Source organism: Amblyomma americanum, chromosome 7 (genome assembly GCF_052857255.1).
Source record: "Amblyomma americanum isolate KBUSLIRL-KWMA chromosome 7, ASM5285725v1, whole genome shotgun sequence".
Lineage (NCBI taxonomy): Eukaryota > Metazoa > Arthropoda > Arachnida > Ixodida > Ixodidae > Amblyomma > Amblyomma americanum.
In genome coordinates this window covers 4,322,641-4,341,435 of record NC_135503.1, presented here as the reverse complement: position 1 = coordinate 4,341,435, position 18,795 = coordinate 4,322,641, and the positions used below count along the sequence as shown (strand labels likewise).

The 18,795-nt window shown below is 43.5% G+C and overlaps 1 protein-coding gene across 2 annotated transcripts; it reads left to right on the top strand.

Moving 5' to 3' along the window:
* Positions 1-17,695, top strand: LOC144098304 (transmembrane protein 39A-A). Of its 2 annotated transcripts, none has more exons than XM_077630845.1 (5): positions 1-547; positions 2,713-3,141; positions 7,037-7,199; positions 14,006-14,241; positions 15,507-17,695. In XM_077630845.1, the coding sequence occupies exons 1-5, from the start codon at positions 471-473 to the stop codon at positions 15,859-15,861; spliced, it is 1,260 nt and encodes a 419-aa protein (XP_077486971.1). In that variant the 5' UTR covers positions 1-470; the 3' UTR covers positions 15,862-17,695. The 2 variants fall into 2 exon arrangements, with proteins under 2 accessions (XP_077486971.1, XP_077486972.1); XM_077630846.1 differs by having other exon boundaries at positions 93-547; positions 7,070-7,199.
* The last annotated feature ends 1,100 nt before the right edge of the window (positions 17,696-18,795 follow it).

Sequence of the window (18,795 nt, the reverse complement as noted above, 5' to 3'; positions counted from 1 at the left end):
AATTCAAGGTTGTCGTCGGACGTGCCCTCCTGAGATTTTTTCCTCCGTGGAAAGGCTGAAATAATACACTGCGCGTCGCTCCAGTCGACAAAACAAACCAGGCAACATGGATGCCGGGCTACAAACCATGCTGGGCATCGCTGCCCGATACCGTCGGTCTACTGTCGGCATATTGTGTCGTCGTGGTTTGAGGTACCGGTGGTACCACTGGAAAGGCTAGAGTGGTTTTGTGCTGGGCCGTATAGTTTTCTGGTGCTGGTCATTGTGGTGCATCCGTGTTGCACAGTGTGCACTCACAACACCAGCAGGTAGCTTTATGTGCCTTTCCTGTCCAAAACTAGTGGGATGTGAAGTTTGGTTTTTGTCAGGAGTTTGCCGGATCGGCTGTGGGAACGAAAAACTGACTATCCGTTGTGACGGCCTTCTGGATTATCGCCTGCTGTGTTTATCTGAAATCGTGATAAAAAAAAATGACCCGAGTGGCCAATGCCCGAAGAAACTTCGCGAAGTCTGGCGCAAGTAAAGCTGTGATACCGACAGATGAGAGGTTAGTTTCATGTCATTGTATCTGTTCGTTTTGTATGGAGGTCCTGTACACGTGCACTGAGAATCGGCTGCTGCTGCGCCGTGTGGACATGCATTCAGCAACTGACGAGAAAACTCACAAAAATGAGGCTTCTCTGATAAATAAACCTCTCCACTCTGTGAGGGACCGTTGACTGACTCGTTGCTGCGGCTATTCTCCGTGAACATAATTTGGTGCACCTTTACCGGGTGCAGATAGAACCGAAGGCATTTGTGCTGAAGTCCAATGATGAGGCAGTGAAAAAAATATAGAGACATATGTTTATGCATCGGCTTTTCTGCGTGCATAATCTGTCTTTCTTTTTCTCGCCACTTTTTGTTGGATTAAGTTCTTACTGGATTAAGTTCTTACTTCATGTGTCTGTTTTCCATGAACAGCGCAGAATTTCCTCTTTTAGATAGCTGCCACTAGTGCTTAAGCACGCATTAAGATTTCTAAGCTGTGTTGACTGAAGAGAAACCTAAAGCAAACTCGCCGACGAAAAGCACGAATAAATTGGCGTCGTCCATATCGTCAAAATATCAGACTGTCAGAAAAAAAAACGCCATAAGATGTCCAAATAACAAAAAAAAAAACGAGCAGGCTGGCTGTGTGTCCTCAATCTGCAGCATTTCTTCTTAAGAGTGTATACCTGCCTAGTGCAGGACTTCCGGATATACTGTATAGTGATGAGGAATGCTATTAACAATTTTTTTTTTTAGACCTAGCATTTGGCAAGTTAAGGTGTGTGGTGAAGATAAACACTTGCTGGCTTTGCAGCGTCAGAAGTTTTAAATCATAGTTTCCATGCAGCATCTCTCAGTAGTAAGATCTACCACTTTCCATATATGTGAGAGTTGTTTGAAATGCAGGGACCCTAATGTTGAAGGTGCTGCCTCAGGCAAGAGGCGCTACAGGGCTTCTCTGGTCCCCGTTAATGACAATGCACTGTTCTCAGGTGTTTTCCAGTGCTCCTAACTCGTGCACTGAAATAGTGAATGTACTGTTTCAGTTTTTGAGCGTCGGGAATGATATCTATTTATTCCTTGAACCACTCACACAGTAAGTGGCGTCACAATGGATATGCTTTCCTCTCTGTTGTTTGTAGAGGCCAGAGAATGAGTGAAATACTCTGTGATAAGATCTGGCGCAGGCAGATAATTTGCTATGGCTTTTGGCTGCTGAGACCATGGGGATGGGTCTGATCCCAGGCCTCAGAGGCTGCATTTTGATAGCGGAAAAATGCAATAGCAATTATGTGTCGCGATTTCATTGCATGTTGAAGAACCTCAGGTGCTTGAAATTACTGTTTGTCATGCATATAATCTGCCACTTGAAAATATGACTGTGCACTTTTATAACTGTGCATGCAAGTTGAGTTTTCAATTTTTTGTCATAACAGGTTATTCTTGAGATGCTTACTGCTATGCTCAATCGATGACTGCATTCTGCAGAAGGTCAATAATTCCTTTGATTGAGTGGCGCAGTTCTTGAAGCTTTTGAGCACATTTTAGATCCATCGATGCAGTGGGGCACCGACGATGATGGGAATTACGGATGCGTTATTCAGAAAGTGGGCATTGCCGTGAAGCTGACTGTCACCTCAAAATCTGCATATTACCCACACCCACACTTTTTGATTACATTTTCGTAATTTTCACTGTATGTATCATGTAGAAAAATATTGTAATCTGGAGCTCTCTAGTACAGCATGTCTCATAGCCTCCAGTGTTGCCTTGGCACAAGCAGAATGTATCAGTCACAGTGCTTAGTCTGGTGATTGCAGTTATCTCATTCATGCTTTCTGAAATGAAGGGCTGTCCATGCTTCTCATGGTGAAGCTATACTGGATGGCTTGTAGAAAAGCAGAAATCTGGGCCAGTTGGTACACGCTTCAACCTGAACACCAGCCAGCAAAAAAGAATTGCGGACAAAAGATAAAAAGTTGCAAAGGACAGAGGCCAGACTTGCAACTGTAGGGTAATCCTGAAAAGCACCACTATGCAAACCATGCACAAACAGGTGTGTAAACAAAACATGGGTCAGAGTACATGATGCATGATATGCAGCGAGGGTTTTGCTACAAACTGGACAACTTTGAACGCAGCGCATGAACTGGTTTTTCATGTGAGCTCGCCACTGTGCAGGGTGGGGCTCAACCCAGAGGGACCACCAAGCATAGCTCGTCACATCCGGCTGCCAGAGCTGCCCGTCGATGGCGAGCTGGCCTTTGAGGCACAAGCAGCACTCTTTGCGGTGGTGCTTCTTGTGTGCCAGCAGGTGCAGCTGCACCGAGCTGCCTGGTGGCTGCCGCACGCGCACCAGGACCAGGCACTGCACTATGAATTGGTGGAGCCGCATGCTGCCATCCTCAGCCTCACAATCATGTGTCATCCACTGCCTGCGGCACTTGCAAAGCGGGTAGTTGTCATCCTGTTGCCAACCAGCTGGGAGCCTCGAGCCACGGCCGTGTGCCGGGGGGTCACGCTCGTGGCCACTGCGGTGTTGGTGGCCTGGGCTGCCTTCCATGTGTGCTGCAAGCATGGCGTGTTCAGCGTTCTGTGCCTTGCCTACCCGTGAGTGTTCTTCAAAGCCATGTATGCACACCATCCCAAGTGCTGGTTCGCAAAGAAACTGTACTTAAGGACGAGTCAACAGGAGGGGCAAGTGCTGTGATAGCTACTGACAAAATCCTTTATTGCACTTGGGCAATCTGTACACATGGTAGAAGAAACAAAGGAAATGTGCACAAGGCGACTTCATCATCATTTTACACTAGCCCGACAGATAAATGCTTACCCAATCTTGCTGACAGAGTCTATTTTGAATGCCTCCATAATTTCTCCTGCCAGCTGATCTCGGTAGTTGTGAAGGGCATTACGTTGTTGAAGCATTGGGGTGTGGTTGCCCAAATAACAATGCGTGGCTTGATCACCTGACATTTTCATCATTATGCAATCATAGCCAGTGCAACATTTGCATGACTTTCTGTTTTCAGGTCCTTGAGCTCTGTTTGTAATTGGTGCTGCACCAATTAGTCTCCATTCTATTCTTGTGACTAGTGTCTGTCTGTAGTAGTTCCTATGGTGTGCATTCTTGACTAACCCATTTGCTTCCAAAGATGGCAATTCGCTGTCCGATTGCTTTAAAATATTTGCTTTAAATATGCATCAACAAATGGCGCTGCTTGTTTGGCTGCTAATTTTTGGATATCAGTTTTCACACCAGATGACACTAGTTGCTAACTAGTTTAAAGGTATATTGCAAGAAAAAAATCCTCTCCTTGCTCCTTTTTATGAACATGACCATGGCATCACAGGAAGACTAAAGTTTTGGGGGTGGTGTAATTCACGAGCTGCATTTTGGCAGTGAAAGGATGCAGACTGCAAGCACCCTAAACTGGACAATATTAAAAGCAGTGAGTGTGACTTGATCCTCAAGGTGAGGATTATTGCTTGGACTGTGAGCCTGGCAATCCAGACATAGCTTGAGCCCCAGCTTGAAAATCCAAAAGCATGCAAGGAGATGTTAGTCAGTGTGATGTATTTGGCTATTTACATGAGCTGCATATTCTACCAAAACTGACTGAAAAAAATGTGCCACACCGACAGAAAATTTTTTCTCATCGAAAAGATCACTCATGTGGCTGTGTTGCTTCTATACAAGAGCACCAGAAACTGGCTGTAGCTCCATCCCAAATGAGTCCAGAGGTTTGCCATGGCACCATTTTGATCGCAAAGTGCCTCCAAATGACAGCATAGCATAAAGCATCATGCAGATGTTTAGTGTACAAAACCCAGGAAAAAACAGTGAAGATTTAAGTACGACACTCTTCATAGTAAAAATGAATTCTTTAGCCAAAGTAATACCCAAGTCCGTAATGTATTCAGTTTATGTAGATGACCTACAGATAGCGTACACTTCTTCCAGCATAGTGTCCTGCGAGAGAAAAATACAAATCACACTAAATAAACTGGCTGCTTGGGCAGAAAAAAATGGATTCAATTTCTCTCCTCAAAAAACAGAAGCTGTTCTGTTCTCAATATGACGAGGCCTGCAGGTCGATCCCAACCTGTGCTTGAATCAAACCACACTGCCAGTCAAACAAGAACATAAATTTTTAGGCATCACTTTTGACAAGAAACTTACATTTCTACCACACATTAACAACCTTAAAAGGTAAGCATCCCAAGCCCTCAATGTATTAAAGGTACTCTCGCGAAAACGGTGGGGGTCCGATAGAGCATGCCTATTACATATATATCGCTCTTTGGTGCGCTCCAAGCTGGACTACGGGTGCATAGTATATGGTTCAGCAAGAGCATCCTACTTGAAACGACTGGACTCTGTTCATAATCTTGGTCTGCACCTATCAACTGGAGCATATAGAACATCCCCGGTAAATAGTCTTTATGTTGAAGCTAATGAGCCCACACTAGAGGGTAGAAGAGTCACACTTACATGCACGTACATCCTAAAAACCCGTTCTTTTCCTAAACATCTCTGCTATCCTATTGTTACCAAGTGCCCATCTAGAACATTATTCAATAATAAACCACATTTTATCAGGCCACTAATAATGCGCTTTGAAGATAAATGTGAAGAGTTATCAGTGCTGGACGCCCTACCGAATATTGCACAGACATGAATATCTGCCACCATGGTACAGCCTCCCTTCGGTGTGTGACTTCACACTGACACACGTAAACAAAGAGAAAATGCCACACGAGCACATACTGCAAGAGTTCTTTGCACTACAAGAAAAATATGACACCTACACTGAATTTTACACTGATGGCTCAAAAACAGAAAGTCATGTCGGAAGTGCAGTAATTCAAGGAAAAAACGAAAAAATGATACGATTGCCATAGTATGCAAGTATGCATCGGTATTTACTGCGGAGTGTTATGCCATCTTTGTAGCCGTAGAACAAATACTAAAACAAAACATAAAAAATGGCATAAAAACCATACATAACATAGTTAAAATCACAAAGCAAAAACATAACATTATATTCTGCTGGGTCCTTAGCCATGTTGGAATTTTAGGTAATGAGAGAGCAGATGCTTGCGCAGTACAAGCTCGAATTGGTCATATAAAACAAGTTAGCCTACCACAGAGGGATTTTTCTAAATTACTGCACAGTAAACTCAGAAATAAGTGGCAGGTTGCATGGGACGAACAGACAGACAACAAACTACATTCTATAAAGCCCGTCTTTGGAGAATGGAGATCATGTAAACATCAGGAACGTTTTACAGAGGTTATTTTGTGTCGACTATGCATTGGACACACACACCTTACACACAACTTCTTACCGACAAAAAAAGACAAACCTCTCTGCGAAATGTGTGGCAATGAGCTCACGGTAAACCACATTTTGATTTTGTGCACAAAACTGGAACAACTGAGGAAAAAATATTTCACAACATTCTACAATGAATACATCGCACTACACCCCATGTTACTTTTGGGTGATCAAGCACTGGTTGATTTTACAAGCATTTTTAAGTTTCTCAGAGAAGCCAATGTTTTGAACAAACTTTAGGTATAAAAAGCGTAACCTTTAACTAAAGCTCTAACCGTGTGTTTGGCGCATCATAGCCTCAGTTGCTTTTGCGCCATTAAAATCGATGTCACTAACCAACTAACAAGATTGTTCACAAGCGAAGATTTGTGGTTGTCTTGATAACTGAATAAAAACAATGTCTCGTATGCGACATTTTCAATTAGAATTATTGCTAATTCCTCCCAGCAACCCAGGTCACACTGTGCTGTCATGGACGGACCAAGGAAGGGAATTGTTTAAGGCAACTATGTGGATTAAGCCAATGCTACGAGGCAAGGCAGGCAGTAGAAGAGTTAGCCAATGTTTAATACGAAGGCTAATATGTGAAGGATAAAGGAAATGCATTAAACAAGTAATTAAACTGAGCAATATCGCTCTTAGGCTGTTGCCTTCCCCCCACATTTTCAGGTTACACTACTGTTTTTGGCTTGCCTTGACCCATAAATGCTTGAAGTATCTGCACAGTGCACTGTACAAAAAATTCAGATGGGCCTCTGTTATGTGTATTGCCAGATGTTCCCAAAAAGTGAGCTTTGCATATGCTGTTGTATTTTTGTGTGCTCTGAAATGGCTTTTCTGACATGCGTATGCAATTTTTTAAATCTATTACTGTGAAGACACCTTTAGGTCCTGCCCTAAAATTGAATATTCAGTCAGAAAACTAGAAGAGAGATTAAGCTGACAGGTCACCCAATGGTATTTCCGCACAAGGGGACTGGCAGAAGAGAGCCATGCTTTTGAAGCCACCTCTGTTTGAACCTGTGTTGTGTCTGCCTGGAGAGCACTGCATATCAGTTTACTTACCCCTCTCCGGCATTGAATACTTTTGCAGTGGCCAGGCCTCTGGCTGAGAGCAGGGAGGAAGGCACTCCCATGCATAGCTTTTGACGTGTGTGTTGCAGAGGGGTGATCCACGTGGTGCTCTTCGGGCCCAGGCCAGGACTGATTCGTGAGTGGCCCATGCCTGTGGCACACGTGTGTTCCTTAGTGCCGGCTGAAGTGAGGGCCGAGGTGGAGCGCCACAAGCACGACTTCAATGAACGGCTCAAGCGCTGTCTCTTCCAGGTATGTCCCTGTCTGGCAACAAATGTCATGTGAATACCACAGGCCTACTTACTTGCAGAAAAGGATGTAGGTACTTGTCCACCTTAAACACTGGTTTATTGATAGTGCTCATATTTTGCATAGATGTGGCATTTGTATAATAATCCCTTGACAGGTTTTATTGTTTCTCTACTGTGTCTAAAATGAATAAAATGATGTATCTTTATGCAGTAACCATGGATAGCTGCCCTATAGCGGCTTATCGTTTCGCGGCACAGTCTAGTCACGCGTGTATGCACCAAGCGATATGAGTGCACACTTTCCGTCCTTGCTCCTTCCTTTGCTTCAACAGAGATCAAATCAAATCAAATTTATTTTCAACATTGGTACAATGTTAATGGCTTCCCTGACAAAATGCTGTGAACACAGCTTGACAAGGTCAGGGAGCCATTTTGGCAGCAGCGACTTCACATACACACTACGATAGTTCAAATACAAGTGAAAGTTGCAATAGAATACATACAATGACCTTACTTACACAGTACAATAGTTAAAATGCAAGTGAATATTACTCCATTCATGAACATAAATTAGCTACAAAAGAGAAAACAATCTGCACAACAATAAAACTGCACTACAAACAAATGGAATTCGTACTATGAAGCGTTTTACATGTGAGATCCTGATGAGAAGACAAACAACACACTCAATCCATATGCCCAATCACACAATTTCCGTGCCAAAATCAGAACTGAGTACTAAGAAAATTGCCCAGAAACAACTATGTCACGCAATGCTGTGCGAGTTAGATCATTGGAACCAGAAAAATGTTTTTTCAGCTTGTTTAGTAGAAATGGTACATTGTACGTTTATGTTTGCAGAAGATAATTTGTGCGCGGCCGCGGCACAAACCATTCCTCCGATGACCTGGTCCGATATGTGCAAGTTCGCAATGTAAGAGTACACAGTTCCTTCAGAAACTGCTGGTAAGACATTCTTGAAGAGTGAAGCAGGTATAGTAGACTGTAATTGTAAATTTGTTCTATACTAACTAACTTGAACTGAGAAAACAGGCTATGAGTGTGGTGACAGAATGAAACATTACCAATGCAGTGGACAGCTTTCTTTTCGTGCCTATGTAGTATAGTTATGTTTTCTTAATAGTCGTGGCCCAAAATTGACGTGCAATAGTTATTTATTTATTTATTGATACTGTCAGCCGTAAGGCCGTTACAGGGTGGATGCATACAATTGAATACGTACACACAGCCACAAGTACACAAATCCACAAGTACAAAATTTATACAACTTAAAATCATCAATTATTTTGCCAGCAGATAAAGCCACAAGTGCCTGATGTAGGTTAATGTTCAAAATAATACACTCAGTTTCAGACCACCGAGGATCGGAACCGCAGGTGAAGAACATAATGATTGACAGCAAAGACAAATGGCTTCTATAGGCTTAAATAACAGGACAGATAAGTTTCAAATTGGTGTAGATTGTCTGCTTGTAAAAGGTCCTGGGGCAAGGAATTCCATTCATCTATGGTTCTGGGGAAGAAGGAGTATTTAAATGAATTGATTCGGGCCGTCATGGGTGTGACCTGATCTTTGTAAGAAGATCTCACAGCTCTAGAGGAACGCTGTGTCATGTAAACGCTTATGTTCAAGTTGAAGTGGTTAGTATATAGCAGATAAAACATTTTCAGCCTGGCAACTTTCCTTCGCTTTGAAAGTTGAGGCAAGTTTAGTTCATGAAGCATGTCAGTCACTGAATCTGTAGATCTGTATTTGGACAGAATGAATCGAGCCGCCCTTCGCTGAACTTTTTCTATCCTGTCAATTTGGTTTTTCTGATGTGGATCCCATATTACGCTTGCATATTCCAGTGTCGGTCGTACCAGTGCGAGATAAGCTGTTAGTTTTGCTTTTGTGGAAGCAAGCTTCAGTTTTCTTCTTATGAACCGCAATTTTGTTTCGGCCTTTGAGCATATGTTATTGATGTGTGTATGCCAGTTTAGATTTGAAATTATAGTGACGCCTAGATATCTGAAATGGTCGACTCGAGTTATATAGTGCCCGTTTATTTCATAATCAAAAGAAAATATATTTTTCGTTTTATTGGAAATTGTGGTAGTGGTTTTATTAAAAATAATAGTAAAAAGGAAGGAAAAGATTTTTGCTAGCCCGGCATCGATACTGAAGCACCTGAGCTGGGGCAGCGGAAATAGAGGACAGCAGGCAGAATGGAGAAATGAAATGAAAGAGGTGAATTGTAAGAAATGAAGTTTTTGCATAATTGATTTCTATTCTGGATAATGTGCACCATTGGTTGATAGTGCTCAATGCCGAATTTAATAGTAACTGGTCTTCTTGGTTTGAAATGACAGAGTAAATTAAACAATCATCCGCAAAAAGCCGGACTTTGACAGGGGGCGGAATAGATACTGCAATATCATTGACGTAGCATAAAAATAACAAGGGACCAAGCACAGACCCCTGAGGGACTCCCGAGGGCACTCCCAGGACGTCTGATTTGGCGCCATCTAATTCCACGAACTGGGTTCTGTTAGTTAGATAAGCCTGTATCCACCGTACAATATTTGTGTTTATGCCAAGTTCGAACAGCCTATCAATAAGTTCATCATGTGGGACACGGTCAAATGCTTTAGACATGTCCAGGCAAACTGCATCCACTTGATCCCTGTTCATTGCTTCAGAAAAATCATGTACCGTTTCTACTAGCTGGGTAACAGTAGACAACCTCCGTCTGAAACCATGCTGATTGGGATTTAGCTTGTTGTTGCCCTCTAGATAGTCGGATAAGCAGTTTGCCAAGACATGCTCAAGTATTTTGCAACAGGCACAAGTGATAGAAATGGCTCTGTAATTATCGGGAATGTGCTTGTTTCCAGATTTATGTATTGGTACAACCCTAGCCTGGAGCCAATCTTTTGGTAAAGAATGCTGCTCCAGAGATGCCTTAAATATGATTAGTAAATATTTAGATACCCATTCCGCATATCGTCTAAGAAACTCATTAGGAATAGTATCAGGACCAGAAGACTTTTTCGTGTCTAAATTAAGTAGGAGGGAAAATATACCTTGCTCAGACAAAGTGACATCTGCCATGTCTGATGGCGGTATGCACTTTTCGCTAGTAAAGTTCTCAGGCGGAGATATAGGGTGGCTGAACACAGAATGAAAATAAGTATTGCACCTGTTAGCAATTTCTGCTTGATCAGTAATAACATGACCATCCACTTCAATAAACCTCATTTGTTCATATGAGGGTGAAAGGTGACGCCAAAAACGCTGTGGGGAAGTCTTCATAAATTCTGTTAGCTTTTCAGAAAAGTATTGTTCTTTCGCTGTCATCAACATCTGTTTAAGCATCAAGGAAAGGCGCAAAATTTCATTTTGATTCTTTTCTCGATTGCGTTTTCTACGTTTTATCTTGCGTTTTAGTTGGATAATTTTACGACTTATCCAAGGATTATGCTTTCTGACAGTTTTAATTCGATGGGGAACGAAATTTTTCAGACAAAAGTTGACAATGCGTTTAAACTTTGTCCACAATGTGTTGATGTCATCCTGCACATCAAATGAGCCCAAAGACATTTCCAAATAGTCTAAAATGCTTTCATTCTCAGCTCTTGAAAAGTCTTTAACAAAAATAGTCCGCCTTTTTTCATGTTTTGGTGGTATAAGTTGATTTAGGGTGACTAAGACAAGCTTATGATCAGAAAGCCCTTCCTGGATAGACACTTCATATTCGGTTATTTTACTACTTATAAAAACCAAGTCCAATATTGATTCCCTAGTTGCTCCTATCCTTGTTGCTTGTTTAACAATTTGTGTTAGATCATTATTAAAAGCGATGTCTAGCAAGGCATCACAGTGTTTAGCATCAGTTGTATCTATGTCTAGCGACTCCCAACGCACGTGCGGAAAATTGAAATCACCTGCAATGATTACTCTTGCATTCGCAGATACATTACTTGAAAGATAGTCTTGCAACGACTCAAGAAATATGACAGGGTCGTTAGGGGGCCTATAAACCGCTGCAATGACACAGAAAGAAACGCCAAGTTTTAGCCTGCACCAGATGCTCTCTGTGTTGGGGCAATCTTTCATGGGAACAAAAAAGGGCTACACCACCACCATGTGAAGCACGATCCTTCCGAATCATTCTATATGTAGGCGGTATAATCTCACTGTCAGCAATTTCAGGACGCAACCACGTTTCTGTAACTGCAATGACATCTGGCTGATGAATCATGATAATGTGTTCGAGTTCAGCGGTTTTATTCAGGAGGCTGCGCGCATTGATATTTATCAGTACAAAATTCCTTTCTTCCGTCTCACACTGTCACGTTGTTTCGCTATCAGTTACGAGCGGCCGTTCTGCCTTCGTAAGGCAGTTCTTTTCGTCATCCCAGAAAAAAGCTTCTTTGTCAATGAAAATCCTGTCGCGTTCGAGTCGAACCTTTGCGCCATTGTTCTTTTCATGTTTAGCACTATCCCATAGTTTCTTACGCTTTTGCAAAGTTGCCTGAGAATAATCATGTGATAACGAAAATTTGCTGCCCTTTAATTTCTGGCAGTTATCAAATAATTTCATCTTTTCGTTGTAGTCAAAAAGTCTAAGTATCACTGGACGCGCCTTGTCCGTACGCTTCTTTCCAAGTCTGTGTATCCGCTCCACTGTGTTAACTTCAACACCAAGGCGTTCATGGAAAACATCATGCAACACTTTCTTCTTGAGATCATCAGTGGTTTCGATTTCTGTTTCGGCTATGCCAAACACAAGAACGTTATTTCGGCGACTTCTATCTTCCAGCTCAATTATTTTCTGTTGCTGTGAACGGATAGTGGCTCCCATGCTCTGTATCAACGAGTCTAGTCGTTCTTCATTTTTATGTACATTCACTAAAGTATTTTCAATCTCATGGATCTTTGCACTGACTTTTTCTAGTTGTTTAGAAAGTACTCTGATTTTCTTTAATTTCCTTGACATCTTCCATTAGAGTTTTCTGCCCTTTCATGAGTTTACTAAACATTTGCTCGACAGTTTCTGGCCCAGGGTTTAGTTCAACATCTCCGGAAAGCATCAACAACATTGAAATACACTCCAGCACAACATCAGCACACACTGCGGGGCACGGCAGAACAATGATGAACCTATCATCACTTCTAAAACATTTTACATGCTTACTAACCTGTAAAAACAGGATAAACGGTTCAGATGGCTTCATTCTGGAGGCTTCGCCGTGCCCACAGTACGGCTCGATGTCGACTGAGCTTAAGTAGCTGGTGCTGTCCGTAGTGATTGCCGCAGTAGCCGTCGAAGGGAACACGTGCGCAGGTTCGTCCCAGGTGGCAGCTTTCCACACAGGTAGCAGCAAAAGATCATCTTCAAAGCTTGTAGTGACAAAGCACGTACTCGAGGCGTGATCCAAAGTTGAAGCACGGCACAGGAAAACCTGTAAAAACAGGATAAACGGTTCAGATGGCTTCATTCTGGAGGCTTTGCCGTGCCCACAGTACGGCTCGATGTCGACTGAGCTTAAGTAGCTGGTGCTGTCCGTAGTGATTGCCGCAGTAGCCGTCGAAGGGAACACGTGCGCAGGTCCGTCTCAGGTGGCAGCTTTCCACACAGGTAGCAGCAAAAGATTATCTTCAAAGCTTGTAGCGACAAAGCACGTACTCGAGGTGTGATCCAAAGTTGAAGCACGGCACAGGAAAACCTGTAAAAACAGGATAAACGGTTCAGATGGCTTCATTCTGGAGGCTTCGCCGTGGACGGGGTGAAAAACTTGAAGTTTGATGTTAGTTGGAAAACTGTGTCGAGATCAGTGTATTAAGCCAACAGCAGAGTAAAGCTTTTTCGCCAGTTGCTGTATATGCGCATCCCAAGTCATACGGTGCGACAGTGCCGCTTCCTGAAACTTTGTGCTCTTCTGCTATATCGACTGTAGAGCTGCCCAAGCGCAGCCCGCCAATCAAACTTACGGGTTTGCTTTTTGAAGCAAACAGTATAGCTTTTGATTTTTTAGGGTTTATTCTTAAACAGCTTTTGCTCGACCAATCAAGCAATTTGCAGAGGGTGTCATTGGCGGTGTGCAGCAGGTGTGAACTATTATATGATGTGAAAAACAAGCTGATATCATCAGTGTACAAAACAAAATGAATTTGGCAAGCCCATCAATACAAACCACATCGTTCACATAGACAGTAAATAAAAATGGTCTGAAAACGCTTGGCCTGAGCTTATGATGTAACACTTTACCAGTGCCAGACGAAAGTGTAAAAAGAAGAAAATGCTTTAATGGAAGATGAGTGGAGAGGTTGGCAGGAGGAATGCACCCTTGGCCCCATGCAAGGGGAAAGGAAATTGAATGAGAAGGAAAGGGAGAAGGTGAAGATGGAGGACGTTAATGCAGTGCCTTCACAGGGACTGATGGCACGGGCAAAAGCCATTTGGTGCATTGCATGCTGCACATGATGTGGGCCACACACCTAGTGCTGTCCTTTATTAGAACCCCTGCTCTGGAACTGCCTCCTGACGCAGTTGTCTGATATGTCAAGTCTTTGCCCTGTGTGTCATAGGTTTGGCTGTGTTGTTAGAGCCTTCTTTATTGTGAACTTCATTGCTGCAGAATTGAACACGCCTTAAGTTTTCTGGTAAACCTCGGTTGGAGTGTGTTAAATTCACTCCTTGAAACCATGCACCTGGCCATAGCCACTGGGTATCTTGTGTTTCAATGGTTTAAGCATAGTACTGAGTGGAGCTGAGCTGCAAAATATTGCCCATTTGTGCAGGCACTGCTTGTGACATACTACGCAGCCCTGCAGCCTTGCTGCTTTGTGCCAGCCTCTCTCCACCTGGAGCCCTGGGCCCTGGCCCAGCACGGCTTGTTGGCTTGGCTGGCTGCCCTAACCCTGCATGCGTCACGGCTTTTCCCGCCCCGCTACTTGGACTCTCTGCACCGGGCTGCCCTGCACCTGGGGCGCTGGCGGCGCCTAGAGGCCCGCCATGTCCACGCTCCTCACCACTTGTAAGTGTACGGCCACTTGTGATCATGGCTTATAGAATGGTTTCACTGAAAGTTTCACTTCGCCACCACCACTACTGCAGCGAGTGCTGTTAGCTGTAGTCCTTAGCAAGCTTACATGGCAGCCGTGCTTGGAGGAGGCATTTGTGAAAACCAGAAAGGTGTAGTAGTATAAGCAACAACCCTTCAAAGCTGCACGGGCCAGTTTGTTTCCAGATCAAGATCAGTTTGTTTAAAAGTTTACAGTCGCGCAGAAAAGAGGAGCGACCACAGGAATGGCGGTGATTGCGATATTTCTGTATATAAAGGCGTGTCTGGCAGAAGTGTGTAGACAGGCAGGATACCATATTTGGTCAGGCATCCTGTGCGTATCTTAAAAACATGTGCTGCTCCGTGAGAAAACACTGGCACGCACTTCTGCCAGCTCACATGGTCTCTCCACTTTTGCTCAGGTGTGTAAATACATTTATAGCGAAGCTTGAAATAACTTGTCTATGTCTCATATTGAAAAGATTGAGGTCTATAGTTTTTGTATCTGAGGCTCTATAGCGTTTATTGGTGTACTCCCGTATAAGGTGCAACCCACTGAGCGTGCCAGGAAAGACACTGACAGGAAAAACCCATGGTTATATGCCACAGTGTGGCTAAACTGGGCACTTGCCTCGTGGTTGCCTCAAGCTTCAGAGCAGTGGTAACGTGATGAGGACTGAAGGCATCTTGACCACTCCATAAGCCATGCACATTCACAGTGAGCATGATAAAATCAGCCTATTTGTTAATTAATTGACTGAGTGTTGAAGCTTCAGGTCTAGTAGTTGCCTGTAGTTGCCAGTAGTTGCCACGTTCATTTCCGCCACCCACTGTCCCTCCGCAGTGCACAGATAGTCCACGGTTGAAACTTTTCTCATTACATGAGCGATAACTGACGATAAGATAAAATGCCCTTATACCAGGGGAGCCACTGTCGTTTAGCCATGCATGTGGAATGGGTTTAGTACATTAGTTTACACTAGTGATCTCAGTAAAAAAAAAATCTGAGTTGTGCAGTTTTCCTGTGGCCCTTCTTTGTCACTTGAATGCATTTTCCAGTGCATTTAAAACAGGATGCAAGACCAGGTAAGAGACACACATACTCTCCTTGTCTTTCGTCCTGTCTTAAATGTGCTGAAAAATTCATTCAGGCAACAGAAACCAACCAGACCATTAACAAGTGGACTTTTTCTGTTCTTTATTCTAGTTCCTCAGCTTGGCTAGTGTATCTCATGCAGGTGGTCTGAGACTGTGCTGTGGCCACAGAACAACCTGGTGAAGCACAGTCGAGAGTTCTTTCGGGCCGAAGGTGTGAGCAACGCAGCAGAACCAGGCCACCCGTGGCACGGCCGCTTCTACGGTCTGTTCCGCAGTCCTGCTGCTGTGGTCGGGGGCGCGCTGGCTCTGCAGGCAGCCCAGCTGCTGTTCCTGCTCTACCTGCTGGCCAGCTCATCCGAGTGGCACCGGCTGCTCACAGCGAGCTTGCTGGTGCTGCTCAACGCGCTCACCCTCTTCAAATTGGCGCGCCAGTACCTGGTGCTGGACAAGGTTTATCATGCCGAGCGTGTTTTGCACGAGCGGCTTGCCTCCTGAGTCTTACTTGGGTTAGTGGGGCCTGCTGTATTTCTCCTTTAGTGGTACACGGGGGACTAAGTATGCACTGTGCAGCTTGACCTGCATGCACTTTTTGAGGGTGGTGAACAGTGGGATCTGCTCATGAAGCCATTGACTGTGGTCCCGCAGCAAGAATGTGAAGGCTTGAACACTCCCCATCAGTACAGGCCACCAGTATGGAACCACGCACAGAAGAGGAGTGACAGTGGAGATGCATGTGCTAGTGGTACCTCGTGGCACAGAAGTTTGACATGCTGCTCTTTACTATGGAAGGATTAGCAGAGCTGACTGTTGGACATGCTCCTTTATGTGCTTGGATATATCCTGTGCTATCGTTCTAGATGTGAAGGTCACAAAGGAACCAACACAAGGCAGATTTGAGGCACACTAGTGCACTCGTGTGTCTTGTGTCGCTTCCTTTCCACCCTTCACATCGAGAACACGCACCAGCTTGCCCTGTGGTCTGCCATCCTGTGCTATATTTCTTACTGTGTTAAAAGTAGTACAGGAGGAAATGTGTACAGGGACAATTGCCTTTCTAGCCACTCAATGCTGACAGCATGCATTGCTTTTGGGTTATGACATTGCTTATAGTCCCGTGTAAGAGCCGCGCTAGTGTATGGGCTGCACCCCCTTTTGGACACGAAAATTGAGAAAAAAAATATGGTTATGCAGTTATTTTAAATTTGGGTGTGGGCCAAATTCGCACTTTCTTTTCAAATTCGGGCGTGAATTTAAAGTGCGGCCCTTGCATGAGTTTATATGGTGCTTTCTTGCCATACCAGAAATGAAGTGTTCTCTCCAATTTATTCTTTCTCTTTGGCCACAATTAAGCATGTGCTAGCTTGTTCCTCCTCAACGTGGTGAGCACATGCAGAAAAAAAAATGGTCAGTGAATGCTACGGCACTTGACCCACACTATCAGCACTAGACTCTGAAAAAGAATGTAGAGACGCTCACACATATTGGTTGCTTATGGGAAACCAGATTTGTCCCATTGCAAAAAAATTGCAAGGATTTTCACTAAAGTTCTCATTAGGTGCTGCCCTTTAAACCAAATGGAAATGACCGCTAAAATGAACAGGAGCCCTTGAGGCTTAGTGGTGGCCAGCACTTCGACTGGCCCAGGCTATTCTGGAGGCGTCCTAAAGGTTAACTCGGGCACATGCACTCATGTGACAGGTGCTTGCTCAAGCATTCACCCTTGTCCAAATATGATGAAATGCATACTAGTCAAAAGTTAAACCTTTTGGTTGTTCATTTATTAAGCTGTACAATGCAGCATGTTACACTGAGACTGTTGTTATCATGACAATTCTTTGTGATAACAAAGGTTGCTTTTGATGTTTCGTTGTGTGCAAGAAAAATAAAGTTGTAATAAACAGGCTCTGTGACCCCGGGATTGGTGCCAAATTGTGACTGGCATGCCAGATGGTCATATTCACATCAAGATGGCTCTTTGACATTCCATTTTCATGTCTATGCACGTTGCGTTTCAGCCTTCTTGAACCCCTGTGTAAGTCCATCGAACCTTTCCATTAGATGTGTGAAGGGTGTGAATTTACGTTTTTTTCCCTGTGATTGTACTTGTGATGCACTTGTATTTAATGCATATAGCATCAAGTCAACATTGTATTTGTCTATGCCTTTATAAGCAAATGCACATACTGTGCAAAGAACTGTGGCATGATGCTAACGGATCCTTCTGTAGTCTGCTAGCACCTGTTTGTGTTGAAAAAAATAGGCCAGTGGTTACAGAAGAAATGGACCAAAACCACAGCTAAAATAAAATATGCTTTATCTGTTGTCAGTACTTTTTCTGCAGCTTGGATATTTTTTTTTACTGAGAGGTGTCTGTTAGTCTTGAAGCTGTATCCTGCATCCTCCATGAAGTTTAAAAATATTTCTCCTAACAGATTTTTTTGCTCTTTGATCCTAGTCGCATTTTTGGTTTGAGCAAGAGAGCAGCATTTTAGACATTCTTTAGCTAAAAATGTGTGCACACTGCATCAGTTCTAGTCCCAGCTTCATGTGTGAAAGGCAATGTGAAGTGACTAGCATTGATAGAAACTGCAAAGCTGCCTGCTACCTGAGGATACGTTATGTATAGTAGTTACATCGTGGACGTGCACTTAGTCTGTGTATCCATAAATAGCTTGCTTGTGGCATGAATTACATTGTGACACACTGCTCATAGCCACCTTTGCACTACCTGGTAAGCATACAGGTTGAGCTGAAAAAACATTGGTGCAGTGGCTGAAAGAATACAAGTGGTTGTCCCCACTGCCCCAAAGATTAATAATGAGAGTATGATAAATTCATGCACTGGTAAGGGAGTACTTGAATTGATGCACAGACTGGAGCCACCTCCATGACAACTTTGCTGGATCATTATCCTTGTGGAGACATGCTAAGAGCTGACTGGCCAACTAGAGTCGTGTCACTGGCAGTGACCTGTCCCACAGAATGACCACAACTCCTTGCAGCTACTGTGCAGGTGGTGACCTGGAATAGAAGCCAAAACCTCATAGCTGGTCTTGGTGTGCTTGGAGTGATCCTGGATTACATTCTGCGTAGCTTGCAGGGCACAGTAACCACACACTTTGAAATGCACAAAGAAGGGATGCAGGTTTTTGCTGCACTCATGCCATGTTGACCAAAGGTGTTATGTTCTATACTGGCAGACATTATCTGGGAGTCATCTAATTTTCTCTAGCAGTGTTTTTTTTTTTTTTAGAATGAAATATAAGTAGCTTTTATTGAGACATGCGATAGCATTGCCTCAGAAACAACAAAATTTGCATTTGCGATTCTATTTTTTGCCACGAATGGTTACCTGTAATTGAAGTGCATCACTTGCTGAAATGAATGCTGTGCTGGAATGCTGAATGATAAGCACAATTTGGCCTGGCT

What these genes read in the sequence shown, in the direction of transcription:
- LOC144098304 (XM_077630845.1), top strand. Translation starts at nt 471, where the DNA reads ATGACCCGAGTGGCCAATGCCCGAAGAAACTTCGCGAAGTCTGGCGCA. An exon ending in GTGATACCGACAGATGAGAG is followed by an intron (nt 548 to 2,712) that starts GTTAGTTTCATG and finishes GCCACTGTGCAG; the next exon opens with GGTGGGGCTCAACCCAGAGG. An exon ending in GTCCACGCTCCTCACCACTT is followed by an intron (nt 14,242 to 15,506) that starts GTAAGTGTACGG and finishes TATCTCATGCAG; the next exon opens with GTGGTCTGAGACTGTGCTGT.